This window comes from Vulpes lagopus, chromosome 8 (assembly GCF_018345385.1).
Source record: "Vulpes lagopus strain Blue_001 chromosome 8, ASM1834538v1, whole genome shotgun sequence".
NCBI lineage: Eukaryota > Metazoa > Chordata > Mammalia > Carnivora > Canidae > Vulpes > Vulpes lagopus.
The window spans coordinates 131,037,048-131,052,407 of NC_054831.1; the positions used below are offsets into that span (position 1 = coordinate 131,037,048).

The 15,360-nt window shown below is 62.1% G+C and overlaps 1 protein-coding gene across 1 annotated transcript in view; it reads right to left on the bottom strand.

The window, feature by feature from the left end:
- The window catches only part of PLEKHM2 (pleckstrin homology and RUN domain containing M2), a 37,937-nt gene that overhangs the window by 1,071 nt on the left and 21,506 nt on the right, over positions 1–15,360 (bottom strand). Inside the window, exons 2-19 of the mRNA XM_041766977.1 lie at positions 14,267–14,373; positions 13,795–13,904; positions 13,176–13,275; positions 12,574–12,661; positions 11,537–11,723; positions 10,202–10,261; positions 6,616–6,844; positions 4,845–5,675; positions 4,557–4,626; positions 4,369–4,459; positions 3,992–4,056; positions 3,525–3,613; positions 2,782–2,914; positions 2,346–2,536; positions 1,860–1,925; positions 1,081–1,240; positions 595–774; positions 398–514 (exon numbers count right to left, since the gene is read on the bottom strand). Of these exons, the coding sequence (XP_041622911.1) occupies positions 398–514; positions 595–774; positions 1,081–1,240; positions 1,860–1,925; positions 2,346–2,536; positions 2,782–2,914; positions 3,525–3,613; positions 3,992–4,056; positions 4,369–4,459; positions 4,557–4,626; positions 4,845–5,675; positions 6,616–6,844; positions 10,202–10,261; positions 11,537–11,723; positions 12,574–12,661; positions 13,176–13,275; positions 13,795–13,904; positions 14,267–14,373 (2,874 nt within the window). The remainder of the gene's footprint in view (positions 1–397; positions 515–594; positions 775–1,080; positions 1,241–1,859; positions 1,926–2,345; positions 2,537–2,781; positions 2,915–3,524; positions 3,614–3,991; positions 4,057–4,368; positions 4,460–4,556; positions 4,627–4,844; positions 5,676–6,615; positions 6,845–10,201; positions 10,262–11,536; positions 11,724–12,573; positions 12,662–13,175; positions 13,276–13,794; positions 13,905–14,266; positions 14,374–15,360) is intronic.

Below are 15,360 nucleotides of genomic sequence, written 5' to 3' on the forward strand. Positions count from 1 at the left end.
TACTATCAGCTGTGGCCTCAGATGCCCTGGTCGGGGGAGGGGGAGTCTTGCTTTTTTTTTTTTTTTTTAAGATCTTATTTATGTGAGGGAGAGAAAGCAGGAGAGCACACGCAGGGGGAAGGGCAGAGGGAGAAGCAGACTCCCTGCTGAGCACAGAGCCCCATGCAGGGCTCGATCCCAGGACCCCGGGGTCATGACCTGAGCTGAAGGCAGATGCTCAATGACTGAGCCCCCCAGGCACCCCGAGTGTTGCCCTTTCTGTCCTACAAGTTGGAGTCTGTCCTGGAGCTGTTGGTACAGTGCTGTCCCTAGGCCCCAAGTCCTCCTCTGTCCCAGCAGGGTTCCTTTCCCGGGGAGTGGCCCCACTCACTCCTCAGGGCGCTGGGCAGCTAGGTACCTGGTAGATGGTTTTCCACCCAGAGCCCAGCGCAGACAGGAACCGGTCCAGTTCAGATGTGCAGCTCAAGTAGATGACCCAGGGTAGGAGAGGCTGCTGGCTGTCCTGGGAAAAGTCCTGGGGAGAGCGGGTCCCCAGGTGAGCAGGGGCCGCCCTCCTCCTGCAGGGCCTGCTTCCATCGCCCCCGCCCAGCTCACCAAGACACAGTACTCCTTGCCAGGGCCGGTGGAGACGGCGCTGATGTCGGCCAGCTTGGCTGTGCCCAAGGAGCGGAAGAAGCTAGTCTGGCAGTCCTCGTGGCACGTGAAGAGGCGGTCATCGGTGATCACTAGGCAGCAGGGGATGCAGGGGCTGGGAGTTACCCCCTGGGGGATGACCTGGAGGGCATTGGCAGAGGGGAGGGGAGAGGCGAGCTGGAGCTCTCCCGGGCTGGCCGGAACCAGAACTCCCCACTCCGGGGGCCCAGCCCGCCCCTTGGCCCCTCCCTCCAGAGGTCAGCTGGGCTCCGTCCACCTCAGAAGTGGAGGTGGGGTTGGGGGGTGCCCGAGCGTCCAGGCCACAGGTGGCCCTGAGCTCTCGGGTCCACTCGCAGGCTGCCCCTGAGCTTGTGGGTTTAGGGAAGGGACCCCGGGGATCCTGATCGGGTCGGGAGGCCGGAAACGGTGCAGGCCGGAGGCGCTCACCCCTTTGGACACAGCCTGGCACAGGTGCTGCATCCAGTCGGCCATGTCAGCCTCGCTCTCGGCGCTCAGCTCCAGGCACGGCCGGTCGGCGAGGATGACCTGGAAGGCGTGGGGCCGATCCGTGGTGTTGGCCCTCCGACAGCCACCGCACTGCTCCCCCCTGGGCCAGAGGACAAGGGGTGAAAGGGAAGCAAGGGGGGGTGGCTTGAGGCATGCGACACGAGCGTCCTGCACCCGCGGCCCCGGGGGGGGGGGCACAGACCCCTTGGGCTCTCGGGAGAGGCTTGGAGCTGCCGGCCAGACCCGCCCTTGCTGCGTAACAACATCTGTCTACAGAACTGCCAGATCCTTCTAGCTATCCCAGCATGGCCAGGAGAGGGCTGAGGTGGGCTCTTAGCTCCGGACCTCTCAGAATCGGGGCGCGTTCATCCAAGTTCCCTCTATGGGCCTGGGGTTTTCCTCCAAACGTGAATCTTCCAGCAGGTCAGGAGCTGCCAGGGCAGCAACCGCCGCCCCTGCCGGGCCAGATCCTTTCCCGGCAAGGAGTTCCTCTTGCTTCCCTGACAGGAAGCTGCCCCTGCTCCCCTGGCTTGGGGTCCTGTGGCCCTGAGAGCTCCGCAGACCCCTGGGTACCAGTCAGGGCTGCTGGATGGGGTGCGGCTGAGTGGGGCAGGATGACAAGAGGCCCTTGGCAGCTCAAGCCAGGGGGACAGGAGCCCTGGGCTCCAGGCTCAGCCGGAGTCCCCACACCGCCCAGCCCCCATTGCCAGGACACTCACCCCATGTTCACCGAGAGCAGAGGGGTGACATCGGTGCGGTCAGGATACTGGTAGAGGATCCCATTGCTGCAGGAGCACAACACAGCAGGGGTGAGGCCTGTCCCAAGAACCAAGGGCCAGGTGGAGCCCACATCCTGGGGGCCCCCTGCAAGCTGGGGCCTTAAGCCCCCCAGGGACCAAGGGGCCTGTCTTCTATGGAAGGGACGGTGAAGAAGGAACCAGAGGCACAGGAGGGCACGCTACCCCCTCAGGCCGACCTGGGGCAGTGAACGGCTTGGAGCAGCCGACTGGGCCCCGAAGATGGCTGGCTTTACCCAGGAGCTCTAATATCCCGAGGTGTGTCTACCCTAAAAGCCTTGCGGGGCTGGAAGGAGGCCCCCTTGGGCTGCTCTCCTCAGTGGCCTGCCCACAGAGATCCCTGCTGAGGGCCTGACTGCCCAACGAGCTCCAGGCCACGCCCGAGGCCAGAGCTGCGGGGACTCCCACCTGAGTACCACGAAGCAAGTCTTCCAGTGCTCTTTGCCCAAGTAGGAGGTGCCTGCCTTGTAATGCAGCATGCCTTCTTTGGTGATGGCGCCCTCGGGGGGTGAGCAGTGGCAGGGGACGGGACCCAGGGACTCATCCATGGGGTCCTCCCAGTGTACAAGCCCATAGAAGCGCACGGTGACAGCAGTGGCCTGGGGGGTTGGGCAGCAGACAGAGCGGTGAGGTCTGGGCCAGGCTCACCAGCGGCCCAGCCCCAGGAATGGCCATGGAGGAAGCAAGGACACGCCCCAGGTGGGGTGGGGGACAGGACCCAGGGGCAGGAGAGCTCCTCCCCAGTGGGTGACGGAGAAGCTAAAGACCTCTACTTGCACGGCCTGACCTCACACCAGAGGCGGCCTCTCAGGGACGACAGTTTCCCTCCACTCCTGGTGCTTACCTCACACTTGGACTCCTGGGCCACAAATTTGGCCAGTGCCAGCTTCTCCATGGTGGCATCAGTCAGGATGCTGGGGTAAGGTGGTTCCCGGCAGCCTTTGATCATGGCGGACTTCAAAGAAGCCAAGAAGAACCTACACAGGGAGTGGGGTTTGCTGTCATAGGCCCCGGGGGGGGCAGCGGGGAGGCCTGCCTCTCAACTGGACAGGATTCTGGCCTGGGGGCACAGAAACTTCAGGGAGGTTGCTGGCTGGAGCCAGAGCTCAGGGCAGCAGCTGGGGCAGTGATGCCCAGTGATCACTGGCCTCAAACGATGACCTGGAAAGGCCATTCCCAGTGGCCAGGGGCCCGGGCGCTGCCGGGGAGGGAGGACCAGCCCCGGTGGTGCAGCGGAACCGGTGTGGGTGGGACCCAAGTCAGTACAACGACACGATCTCACTACCAGTAATTTCTGTATGAAGGCATGGGGGGGGGCGCCCATGGCCCCGTGGCCCAGCAGCCAGACTCGTGTTCCTGCTGATAACTCACGTCAGCCCTCAGGCCAGTCCTCTCTGGAGGCTACACAGGGTCTGAGGTCACCTGAGCTGATGACGTGGGTCCGTCAGTGTGCTTGCACGCTTCCAGCAGGTGCCAGAGGGAACACACCTGATCTCCACTTCTCTGTTTCCTACCTTGCACCCTCCATCCCTAGGGGCGGGGGCTACAGGCCAGGGGAGGTGGGGGGGCCAGGGGCATGTCACTCACTCGGCCAGGGCCACGTCGGCCGTGTCCAGCAGAAACTGCTTCCTGCGGTTGGTGCACACCAGCTTCACCGTCTGCTGGTCGAGGCCCACCTGCCGGAAACAACAGCTTCACATGCGCACGGGGCTTGGCTGCTGCGGAAGAGGCAGCCCGGCCAGGTGAGGGCTGCTGGGGAGGGAGGAAGTACGCCCTGGAGTGGCCGCAGGGAGAGCCCCAGGGGCCTGGGACCCTGGCGAGAGCTGGGGAGGGATGGTCAGAAATATGGTGGATGAAGAGGCATCTCAGACTCGGTTCTTATCCCCCGCATCACCTGTAGAAGCTGCTCGAGAGATAAGCTGACGCCCCACCCCGGGGGGCGCTGGGGCCAAGGCAGGACACGCCTCCTCTGCAGCTCCGACGGTGGGTGGCCGGGTGGGTGGCCCGAGGGGCCCTGTCCTACAGCATATGGCAACTGCAGAGCCTGCACTCACCGACACATAGTCAAGTTCATTGTAAGAAACAGCCTCTTCCACCAGGTATGGCTTCTCCGCGGCCCCTGAGAGAGGAGACCCCGATGCCTATAACTCGCAGTGGCCTCTTTTCCCTCCCCCTGCCCCATGTCTAAGACCTGGCCTCTCTGAGAGAGGACCCGTCCCTGCCCTGCGATCTGACACGGTGGAGGAGGTGGAGGGCGCGGGGCTCGTGGCAGGCAGGCCCCGGCTCCCACGGGGCTGCCGGGACGGCCGGTGGCACTCGCTGGGGTGTTTCGGTCACCACCAGGCGGCCGAGAGCCGGGGTGGGGGGCACAGAGAAAGGGAGGGAGTCAGTCTCATCCTCTGCCTCTGGCCGGGCCCGGGGCGGCAGGCACCTTTCCGAAGCAGGTAGACGTAGCAGTCCGTGAGCAGCACGTAGAGCAGCTGCAGGTTGCCCTCCATGTGCCCGGTACTCATCCGGATCATCTGCGGGGCCGACACAGAGCGGGCTCAGGCACCCGGCCCCGCCGCCCCGGCCGGCCCGCAGGCCTTCCCGCCCCGTCCTTGAGCTCCCGGGACTTACTTTGAAGAGCTGCTCTTCGTTTTCTCGAAACACGTGGATCATCAGCAGGAGTAAGTGATTGTTGTCCACCCTGAGAGACGGACACGCGTGGGGAGGGTGTCAGGCTAGGCCAGGGGCAGGCGGAGCCGACGTGGGGGTGCCGGGGACACTCACAGCCCACCCCGCCCCCCGCCCAGGCTGGGGCGCCCGCGGCTGCGCTCGGGGTACCCGGAGGGCAGATGCCCACCGTCCCGGGCTGCGGGGCGCCGGGAGCGAGCGTCAGGCCGGCCGCCCGAGGGCCCCGCTCACCTGAACTCCGCCGAGTGGGTCGTGTCCGACGGGCTCCCCTGCCCCTCGTCCACCCCCGAGTCCTCAGCGCTGCTCACGCACGGGCTGGGCCGGTCTCGCTTGAGCTGGCAAAGAGCCTCGCGGGTCCCCGGCTCCGGTTCAGGCACGGGCCGCTCCCGGGCCAGGGGCGACTCAGGGGCCAGTTCCCGGGGCTCCCTCGGGGCGCGCTCTAGGGGCCCGGGCGTCTGTGCCCCTCTTGCTCCTCCTCCCTCTTCTTGGCCAGCAGTCTCAGGGCTACCAGGAACATGCAGCGGTTGGCCAGGCCCTGCAGGGTCATGGTGGCTGCCACCTGATGTAAGAGCGCTTGGACTCTCGACGGTAAAGCGGTAGAAGTCCATGGGGGCTGGAAGCCCCTCACTAAAGTCGCAAAATGGCGGCTTCTCCGGGGCGTCCCCGGGAGAGCCGGTCCGAAAGGACTGGTCTGGGGACCGGGCGTGGGAGCGCCAGGTGCTGGGGTCCAGCTGCCCGTGGAGCTGGTCGATCACCTTGCTCAGGGGCTGCCCCAAGCGCTCCATGGACGTGTCCTTCATCTCGGGGATAAGCAGGCCCACCTGGCCGGGCTCCGAGAGCTCGCTGCTCTCGGCCGCGCTGCTGGGCCCCTCTCCCTCCTCCTGGGGGGCAGTGAAGGTGGCGTCCGGGGACGCCCGCCCCAGGCCCGGGCTGCCGACAAGGCTGTCACCATCGCCCCCGCGCCGGGCACAGCCGTCCTGGGTGGAGGAGGGGTGGAGGGGGCTGGCCTCCTCATCCGACCTCGCCTTCTTCTTCTTGCCGGTCTTCTTCTTCTTCGTGACCCTGGGACGGGAGCGATGGGGCAGGCTTACGGCCTGAGCGCCGCAGTACCGGGCGATCAGGTGGGCTGGGTCGAGAGAGGGGATCTGGGCATGTGACCTCTGAGGGCACAGCCAGAGCTTCAGAGGTCCTGGGTGGGAGGCCCCAGGCCAGGGGGCCGCAGCAGCTCAGGCCCTGAGGTACGCCCCGTTGCTGGAGGAGGCGGGGACCCGAGGAACCCCTGAGCCCGTCCCACGAGTTCTAGCTGAGGACGCAGCTGTGCCAGCTGTGGCTCTCGGGAGCAAACAGGCCCTGGTCGGTCAGAACGATGGCACCTCCACTTGGCCCTCCCCTTGGGATGTGGCCAACGGACCCTGAGCTGACCTCACTTCCCAGCAGGTTATCACCAGGGATGGCTCAACCAGAAGTGCACTCGAAGTCTTCTGGGCTCACACTTCTTTGGTTGCAGGGTGGCTGGAATGGGTCTGGCAAGGCGACCCCAGGTCGGAGCCACTTAAGCTGCTCAGGCCTTGAACCGGCCCGCAGAGCGGGACCCCGACCCCCGCCTCGGGCCAGCAAGCCTCGGAGGGTACGACACGCACAGCATCTTACTCAGCGTGGAGAGTCTCAGGGGCAGGAGTGGGGGAGGTCAGGGAGCCCAGGAGGCTCCGGGCCCAGAGCGTCCCAATCTGCCCCGCGCCTCCTCCTTCCCTTCCCTGTAGGTCCCTGTCTACTGATGGAGACACTTCCCCTTCAGGGAGCCACACGGAGCCAGAATGAGCACAGATCGCAGAAACGGTACATCAACGTTCCAAGAAGCCCCCCGGGGAGAAGGTGACCTTCCGGCCCTGGAGACCTGGGCCACAGCGTCCCGGCGTGCGTGGACTGAAACGTGATGCGAGGGGTGGACGGGCCGGACACGGGGATGCTCACCCCACTTCTCCCGGGGCCCCTCCCCACTGACCTAATGACTTCGAGCTCTGTGCAGGCGTCCGGCAGGTCGAGAGTGTGGGGTTCCCCCTTCTCCTGAGAGGTGGTGTGCACAGGGGTGGTGTCGGAGGAGGACACCGTCTCTGCTGGGTCCTCACTGAAGGGGTTGTGGCGCTGGGTGGGACTCTTGGTGGAAGCCTTGCTGCTGGTCAGGTCGGAAGCAGTGGAGCGGGGGCCGCTGACCGTGTCTGTGAGGTCTCCATCTGGGAGGACGGGAAACAAGAGGCAGCCCGTGAGACGCCGCCTGGGGCCCCCGGACCCCAGAGCTTGCCTTATCTCACGACGGAGGCAGCTGAGCTCCTCCTCCTCCCGGGGAAATCTGGTCGGGGTGGCCCTGACTGAGGAGTAGAGGCCCGGACCAACAGGACACGGGATCTGTGCTTTAAGAGTGACCTGGAGCGACACCATCGCCCCGGCACCGAGAACCCGCGAGAGCTCCCAGCGACTTGGCCGAGCCCCGAGGTTAAGCAGCTCCGGGCTGAGGCCCCTCAGGGACGGTGACCTTGATGCCTCAAGAAGTTAACCTTAGAGCCCTCCGTCAGAGGGAGCCAGAGGGGTCCCCGGCAGCCCCTTCAGTGCCACCGGCCACGGCAGGGCTGACACACCCAAAGTCCCCTGGAGGGTCCCCGCTCTGCCCACCAGAGGCAGATAAAAAGCAAAAAAGGGAGAGAAAAAAGAAGGAGACAGCGGGGATCAGAGAAGCTGCAGGGAGGGGCTGAGAGGCAGGAGAGGGAGTCCAGGGGGCGAGGAGCAAGGTGGAAAGGCGGAAGGGCCCAGAGCACAGTAGGGAGGATGAGGCCGGGGCGCCAAGGAGATGCAAAGGGAAGGGAGGTGTGGCGAGTGGGTGCCCCCAAGGCTGTTCTCTCCCTGACATGGTCACACCCCCACAGCGGGGGGCAGGACCAGGCACCCCGTTAGGGCGAGAGCTGGGAACTCCATCTCGCTCAAGTCTCTGCCTTCCTGCGGGTCCTTTCTGAGTCCCCCTCACCCTTGGCTCCACCGGGGGGAGAAGGGGGGCGGGGGATGCTTCCTCTCCAGAGAGGGGCGGGTTTAACTGCCCCCCCACCCCCATGCCCCCACCCAGCCAGCCCAGAAACAGGAGCACGGAGAGCACACGGGGCATTATCTGGTGGCAGATGGAGCCGCCGCGGCAGGGAACGCAGGCCCAGCTGTCAGAGAGGTCGGCTGAGAGCTAATGGCACAGGACACGGGATGGTCACGCCTCACTGGCCAGCTTACACACATCTTGTTGGCCATGATCTGCCCACAGGAGACGTGGCAAACGTGCTTCCCATCCTCAGCCTCATCTGGAACCGCCCAACCTGCTGTCCACTTCCTAGTGGGTCTTGGAAACCACTGGGCAGCTGTCTGCTGATGCAGCACATCATCCATTTTTTTAAAAGTACATTGTCTTTTAATATAAGGACAAAGGTGGGGGCCAGAAGCCATTGCCAGCCCAGCCAGAAAATCACGAGTGACATACGAGACTTCCTGCAGATGCCCTGGGCCCCCACAGCCTCAGTGCTCACATGGGGAAAACCTTGCCCTTAGGTCTCAAAAAAGGGTCCTGTGAGGCCCTACATTGTTGTCCCAGGTCCCGTGAGGCCCTACATTGTTGTCCTGGGTCCCATGAGGCCCTACATTGCTGTCCCGGGTCCCATGAGGCCCTACATTGTCGTCCCGGATCCCGTGAGGCCCTACATTGTCATCCCGGGTCCCGTGACGCCCTACATTGTTGTCCCGGGTCCAGTGAGGCCCTACATTGTCGTCCTGGGTCCTGTGAGGCCCTACATTGTTGTCCCGGGTCCCGTGAGGCCCTACATTGTCGTCCTGGGTCCTGTGAGGCCCTACATTGTTGCCCCAGGTCCCGTGAGGCCCTACATTGTTGTCCCGGTTCCCGTGAGGCCCTACGTTGCCGTCCCAGCCCCTAGGGGTCTGCAGTTGCTTGTGGGAGGAGTCCCGCCCAGTGAGTGAGCAGGCCACGGGACGTGGTGGGTGTCAGGGCTGGGTTACCCACCAGCTCCGTAAACAAGCCAAAGACCACAGAAGGCCGCCCCCACCCCTGCCCCTGGGCCCAGAGTTTGGAGCTGCCCCCAAATCCTGCTTTCCTCCAGGTGGAAGGAGAAGACAAAGCCTCCCCAGGTGAGCTGCTGGAGCAGACCTGGGGACTCAGGAAAGCAGGAGACCATGGTGGGGACAAAGCTCACCCCGCCCTGGAGCCCAGCCCGGCCCAGCCTGAGCAAGCAGTGCAACCCAGATTGTTAGTTCTCAGGCCACCGGGAGCTCTGGAGGGCTGCGGAGGAAGGTCGGGCCCTGCTTGTCAGGTGACTGCAAAGGGCGGCAAGGAGCTGGGTCAGGAGGGGGTTAGTGGTTAGAATCAGAGGGGGAGAAACCAATGCCCAGCATGTGCACTGCAGAAGAGAGGCTGAGCCGATAAACGATGTTACGATGGAATTCTGGATTTCATCTTAACTAACCCGTGGCACTCTCCAGTGCTACTCTCTTGGCCAGATGATATAATTAATTTTCCCCAAGGCCATATCTTATTTCCCTACAAACTAAGCTATTTCATACATTCCTCGGAAAAAGATCATCTGTCATCTGTTACTCAGAGATCACGGCGCTGGTAACAAGGGGCCAGCTCTGGAGCAGTGGAAAGAGGCACCTTCGCCTCCTGCCCCTCCTGCCCCTCCTGCCCCGGGAGCAGTCAGCAGCCAGCAGCCGCTCCCCCCGGGGCTGGCCCTGGGCAGCAGCAGCCCACAGGGCAGCAGGCTCTGCCTCCCGGGGGGTGGGGGTTCTGGCCTCAGATCTAAGGAGGAAGCATTAACCCCTCAGAAACGAGCCTTGTGCTTTCAGTAATCATGGGAGCGTGCGTAGAGCCGCCTGGTTTCCAGAAGCCCAGCCGGGGAGCCCGAGCGCTGCCGCCGCCTAGTGGGCAGGTGGGAGGCCCACAGCCTGGATTTTAATCTGCCTTAAAACCTCTCAGAGAATCTCCCTGTAGGAAGTTTTGGCTGTGCCTGGGCAATCTCGCCCATCGGGATCCTCAGTCTCTCAACACCACCGGGGAGGAAGCCACCCACACCGGAGCAGGGGGGTCGAGCCCTCTGCCTCCACTTCTTGAGGCTTCTGACCCAGAAGCACATCTGACCTAAAGGAGTTTACAATCTGCAGGTTCAACCCACGCTTTCCAGAACAAGTCTCAGCTCACCGCTGGTCAGGCCACTGGCGCCCCAGGAGCTGGCAATTCCCTACACGTACCCGGTGCTTCCACGAGCATCAGAAAGGGGGAGGGTGATCTCTGGGGACCTGCAACACAGTCACCTGGTGACGCCACGAGGCCACCGCGTAAAGGCAGGAGCCCTGCACCAGGAGAAGGGGTTTGCCTAGAATTGGGGTCAAGTTCTCCTACTGCAGAATTCCATCTATTTGAACACCAAACTTGGCTTTATTAGGATCATTGACATTATTATAAACAACGAGCTGATTTCGAATCATGCAGCAAGCTTGGCACAGAAACGCAGCAAAACAGGAAAAGAGGGTAACAGCGGACTCTGGCCCACCTTCCCAGTCTGTGCTGGGTACAGACGGCACTGCTGGAAACACATCTCCAAAATCATAATCTATAAAAACGGGGGACAAAACTGAAGATTAGAAACAGGTAGTGGAGGGACAGGGAGGGTGGGGGTGGTGGGCGGGAGGCATGGGGAGAAAACGAGAGAGGAAAAAGGTGAACTTTCTGCATTTTCTCTAATGGCTTCAGGGAGCTCACGTTGCTTCTCAGCTGGGTTGCTGGGAAGACCCTGGGGACAATCCTTGCCAGCCCCAGGACCTGGTTCTGGCTGAGAAGAGCGTGGGCTCCCATCCCCTGCCTTCCTTTCCTCTGAACCCAGCATCGGGGGTGAGGTGGGGTCAGGGGGACACCTCCACTGTGGACGGCCCGACTACCCCTTCAGGGCCCAGCCGCTGCCTTCTGGGAGGCGGCCCATGAGCCCAATCCGAGGAGACTGAGCCACTGCCCTCTGCTCATACAAGGAGCAATGCAAGCCTTGCTAACAAGGCTGGAAGTAACCGGCCTCATGGACCTTGGGCCCATTGCACAAGCTTTCATGAAGAAAGAAGGCCAAGGTCGCAAGGCCAAAGCACTTCCAGGGAGCCCTGAGGGCTGAACTCGTGCTTGGGGTCTCCTTCCCTGGAGGTGAGGCAGGTGCAGTAAATGAAGAGCTCTCGTTTCCCACGTGGGGGTGAAGGTGGAGAAACCGCCAGTTTTTCAAATGAACGCAGAAGCCTAAGGTTTGAAAGAAACCAGGCTGCTCCAATCAGTCATTGGATCAAGACGACAAGATGACCTACAGACTTGACAACTTTTTCCCACTTTGATGCAGTGGATGCCGTTGGCGCTAACACCCTAGCAGGTGCAGGAGGGCCTCAGAAATCAGGTGGGCTCAGGAGACAGGGACAAGTCTCCACTACACCCCGGACCCATCTGGCTCTCTCCTCCCTGCAGGGGCTGCTCAGCCTCTTTCTGCCACTTTCTGCCTAGGACCAGAGTCTGACCGCCCCGGGCAGGCAGCACTCACCCCTGCAATGGCAGGGAGCTTCCGGGCACACAGTCAATCCTTCCTCACTTAGAACACCGCCCACCCCGCGCCCTCTCCCCGGCCCCAGGCCTGCGGCCCTAGCCTTCTGGATTCACACGGTCTCATCTTGGCCTTTCGTCCCCAGAACCAGTGTTCCACTGACCACGGAGATGCTGAGGAAACGAATGAAGGCCTGGAAAATGCTCGGCCCCGTTGAACTTCCAGTCTCCCCCAGAGACCCGTCACCCAGCCAAGTGTAAGTGGCTCCAGCACCAGTGCCACAGCACAGCGTGGCTGCCTTCTGCCCGAGGCGCTTACCCTCACTGGACGGGGCGATGGCACTGTCATCCCACTCCAGGTTGGTGGAGGTGACGGAGTTGAAGGAGTTGAGGGACAGGCTGTCCGAGCCCTGCACCGAGCTGGGGAGGCGGTCTTCGAAGTCCAGCAGGTACTGGGGTTTGTAGTAGTCAGGCATGTAGGGGGCCAAGTCTAAGTACGGAGCGTCCTGAGAGGAGAACGCAGGGAGCAGGCTTGGCTGCGGAGGCCTCGGTGGCCTGGGCAGACCTGCCGCCGTCCTACCTCCCATGCTTGCTCTCCTCTGGGAAATCAGGGGGCTTACGGCGCTACAATCCGAAATAAGTCGCTAAGGGAGTAATGCAAGGGACGCCTGGGTGGCCCAATGGTTGAGTATCTGCCTCTGGCTCAGGGCGTGACCCTGGGGTCCTGGGAGTAAGTCCCACATGGGGTCCCTGTAGGGAGCCTGCTTCCCCCTCTACAAGTGTCTCTGCCTCTCTCTCTGTGTCTCTCAGGAATAAATAAATAAAATCATTTTTAAAAAAACCCACAAAAACAACACTCACATCCTAAACAACAAGGAGGGTACATTAATGCTAAATTTTCCAGGGATCCCTGGGTGGCGCAGCGGTTTGGCGCCTGCCTTTGGCCCAGGGCGCGATCCTGGAGACCTGGGATAGAGTCCCACGTCGGGCTCCCGGTGCATGGAGCCTGCTTCTCCCTCTGCCTGTGTCTCTGCCTCTCTCTCTCTCTCTCTCTCTGTGTGACTATCATAAATAAATAAAAATTTAAAAAAAATGCTAAATTTTCCAGGCAGTGTATCTTTTCTCCAAGTCTAGAAGAGAGGCAGGAGGGAGTCCCCTGAACTAGGATTCTGGCTTAGAGAAGCCAAGAGAGAATCACCCCCTTCCATTCAGTTCCACTGTTCTGACCCTGAACAAACGGGGCGGGGGGGGGGGGGGTGGCTCAGGCTCAGTCACACCCACAGGCTCCCTGAGAGGGACCAGGGAAGTGAAACCGCACGTCTGCCCCTAGAGGCAGCAAGAGCCCGGGCGTCTCACCAGATCCAGGTCGAATCGAATGAACTCCAGCCCAGACACCAAGGTCAGGAAGAGAGTCAGGTGATCGTGGCTGCAGACCAGGGCATTCCTGTGAGACACGAGGAGGGACGATGGTTACCAGCTTGGCCCCAACCTCGCTGGCGAGCCGGCTGTGTTGAAATTTGACATGTGACATCCCCACTGCCTGGAGGGCACCCAGCTTGGGGCAGCCTCCACCCACTCCGTTGGAGCACCTCCTCCTGGGTTTGGAGCCCCACGGCACGGTCGGCATGGTCTTCAGATCCGGGGCCTGCATAGGGTTCATCTGGCTCTTAGCAGATGACATAAATGCTTTGTTCTGGCAGCAGCCGAGCAAAGGCTGAGCATTCTAGTAAGGTCTGAGGGCTGGGCGGGGGCGGAGCGTTTGGAACCGTACTCCTGGCAGAGCCATGAGAGGCAGGGTGCTGAGGCTCTTCGGCCATCTCTGACGGGCTCTCGGCATGCCACGCCGGGCTGGGCCTCCAACGCGGCACACCGTGATGTGTGCAAGTGACAAGAGTGTTTGGGACGAGGTTCAACGGGAGCTCCGGGGCTGTGTGAGACAAACTGTTCCAGACACTCACTTGACGTAGTATTTATGCAGCAGACCCAGGTTCTCCTGAAACAGCCGCAGGTAGCTTTCCAGGGAGTTCTCGTTGAGCGCCAGGTACAGCCAGGCCCTGCCTGCAAATGAAGGGCAGGAGTGACCAGAGGGAAGGTCTGTCAGGGGCTGGCTCTCTCGGCCAAGCGAGGGCAGGAAGGGCAGCAAGGGCAGCCGAGGGGCTCAAGCACTCTGACAGCCTCCTCTCTTGTGGGGGGTGCCGTCACCCCTGAAATCTGTGTTCCCTAGTCAGACCCTCGCTGGTGGCAGGCCAGTGAACTCTGACCGGGAGCGCAGGGTACAAACTCCAGGTGGGTCGAGAAGCCTAAGGACTGTGCACCGGTCCTGCGTGCACCGATCCTGCCGGCTAACACTGATCCTCGCTCAGGGAGAGGGGCCAGGCTCCCCGTTCCGGGATCGGACTCTGGGATTCCATAGGAGTCGGGTTCTCCTTAGCACCTCACTCTCCTTCCACCCACCCCCTTAATTGTTACGTGCAGGGCACCAGCAGCTGCCCGCCCCCGGCCCTCAGCCTCGCCGGGGCTGACCCCCAGGCCCCCGGAGCCCCCGGCTGCCCGCAGCGTCGTGCTGGTGCTACTCACTGCGCCCCAGGTTGGTGGCCACGTGCTGCAGCACCTCGATCTGTTTGATGGCCTCTCTCCGGGTGAAATGCACCACAAGCACCCAGTAGCCAGATGAGAGGTCTTGCAGGCTGAGGAAGTAGGACAGGAGCTGCCGTGACCCGAGGGAGGCCACCCTGGGAAGCTGCAGCCGGCCCGGCCCGGTCCCCTTCATGTGGGTGCCGAGCTCCAGGCTGAAGGGACGGGCTCCCGGCGGCGCCCACGGGCAACCACCGCACCTTCCCACCTTCCCGCCTTCCCGCCGCGGCTCATCTGCTGCTACGGCTTGTCCGGCCGCTCCCGCCTGCTCAGAGACGCTGACCGGGCAACCACAGACAGCCTGCGGCCACCGAGCGAGGCGAGTCTCCTTCGGCCCCCGGGAGGCGGGATGAGAGGCAGACCCTGCGCGGGACGTCCCCCGGGGGCTCCTCGGCAGGGAGCACCTCCAGCTCACCCGTACAGCAGGGCGTGGTCCAGGTGCTCGCACAGACGTTGCAGGACCTTGTCGTGGTTCCGGATGGCGGGGGTCTCATCTTCACAGGCGGCGAAGTAGCTCTGCAACTGAAAGGAGAAGAAATCCACCCAAAATGAGACAGAGAGATGAAGAGGAGGGCTGAGGCAGATATAGCTAAGACAAGCAGTGGGTGGAGCGCGTGACGCTTGATCTCGGGGTTGGAGGTTCCAGCCCCACGCTGGGTGTAGTCATTACTTAAAATATTAGGGCAGGGATCCCTGGGTGGTGCAGTGGTTTGGCGCCGGCCTTTGGCCCAGGGCGCAATCCTGGAGACCCGGGATCGAATCCCATGTCAGGCTCCCGGTGCATGGAGCCTGCTTCTCCCTCTGCCTATGTCTCTGCCTCTCTCTCTCTCTGTATGACTACATAAATAAATAATAAAAAAAATTAAAAAAAAAATTAGGGCAGCCCCAGTGGCTCAGCGCCACCTTCAGTCCAGGTCGTGATCCTGGAGTCCTGGGATCGAGTCCCAAGGCTCCCTGCATGGAGCCTGCTCTTCCCTCTGCTTCTCTCTCTCTCTGTGTCTCGAATGAATGAATGAATGAATGAATGAATGAATAAATAAATAAATAATCTTTAAAAAAATAAAATATTAAAACAAAAATAAAAGAAAGAAAACCAGTTAAATGATATCCATGGTGACCAACAGAGAAGTGCACCTCGACCCTGTCGCACCAGCCGCTGACCCCTACAGGCTCCAGAGGGCAGTATCCTCAGAGCCCAGTCCCCAAGAGGCACCCAGTTAGTGCCCTGCGCAATGACAGCTTGATGCTGGGAGGGATCCAGGATCCTCGGTCTGAGTGTAGGTCCCAGGTGGTCCCAGGCTTCGAGCCAGGGCCGCGGCGCCACACCTCCCCGGGGCCCACATGTGGTATTATCTGTATAAATGCCCCCTGCTCCCGGAGCTGCACCCCACAGCAGCCCTGCTCAGAGCTGCTCCTCTGCACAAACGAAGGGCCGGCAGACCAGGGCACCTGCTCCGGAGGCTGACGTGGGACCCGGGATTTGCCCGTGGAAACAGACGAGGCTGGACA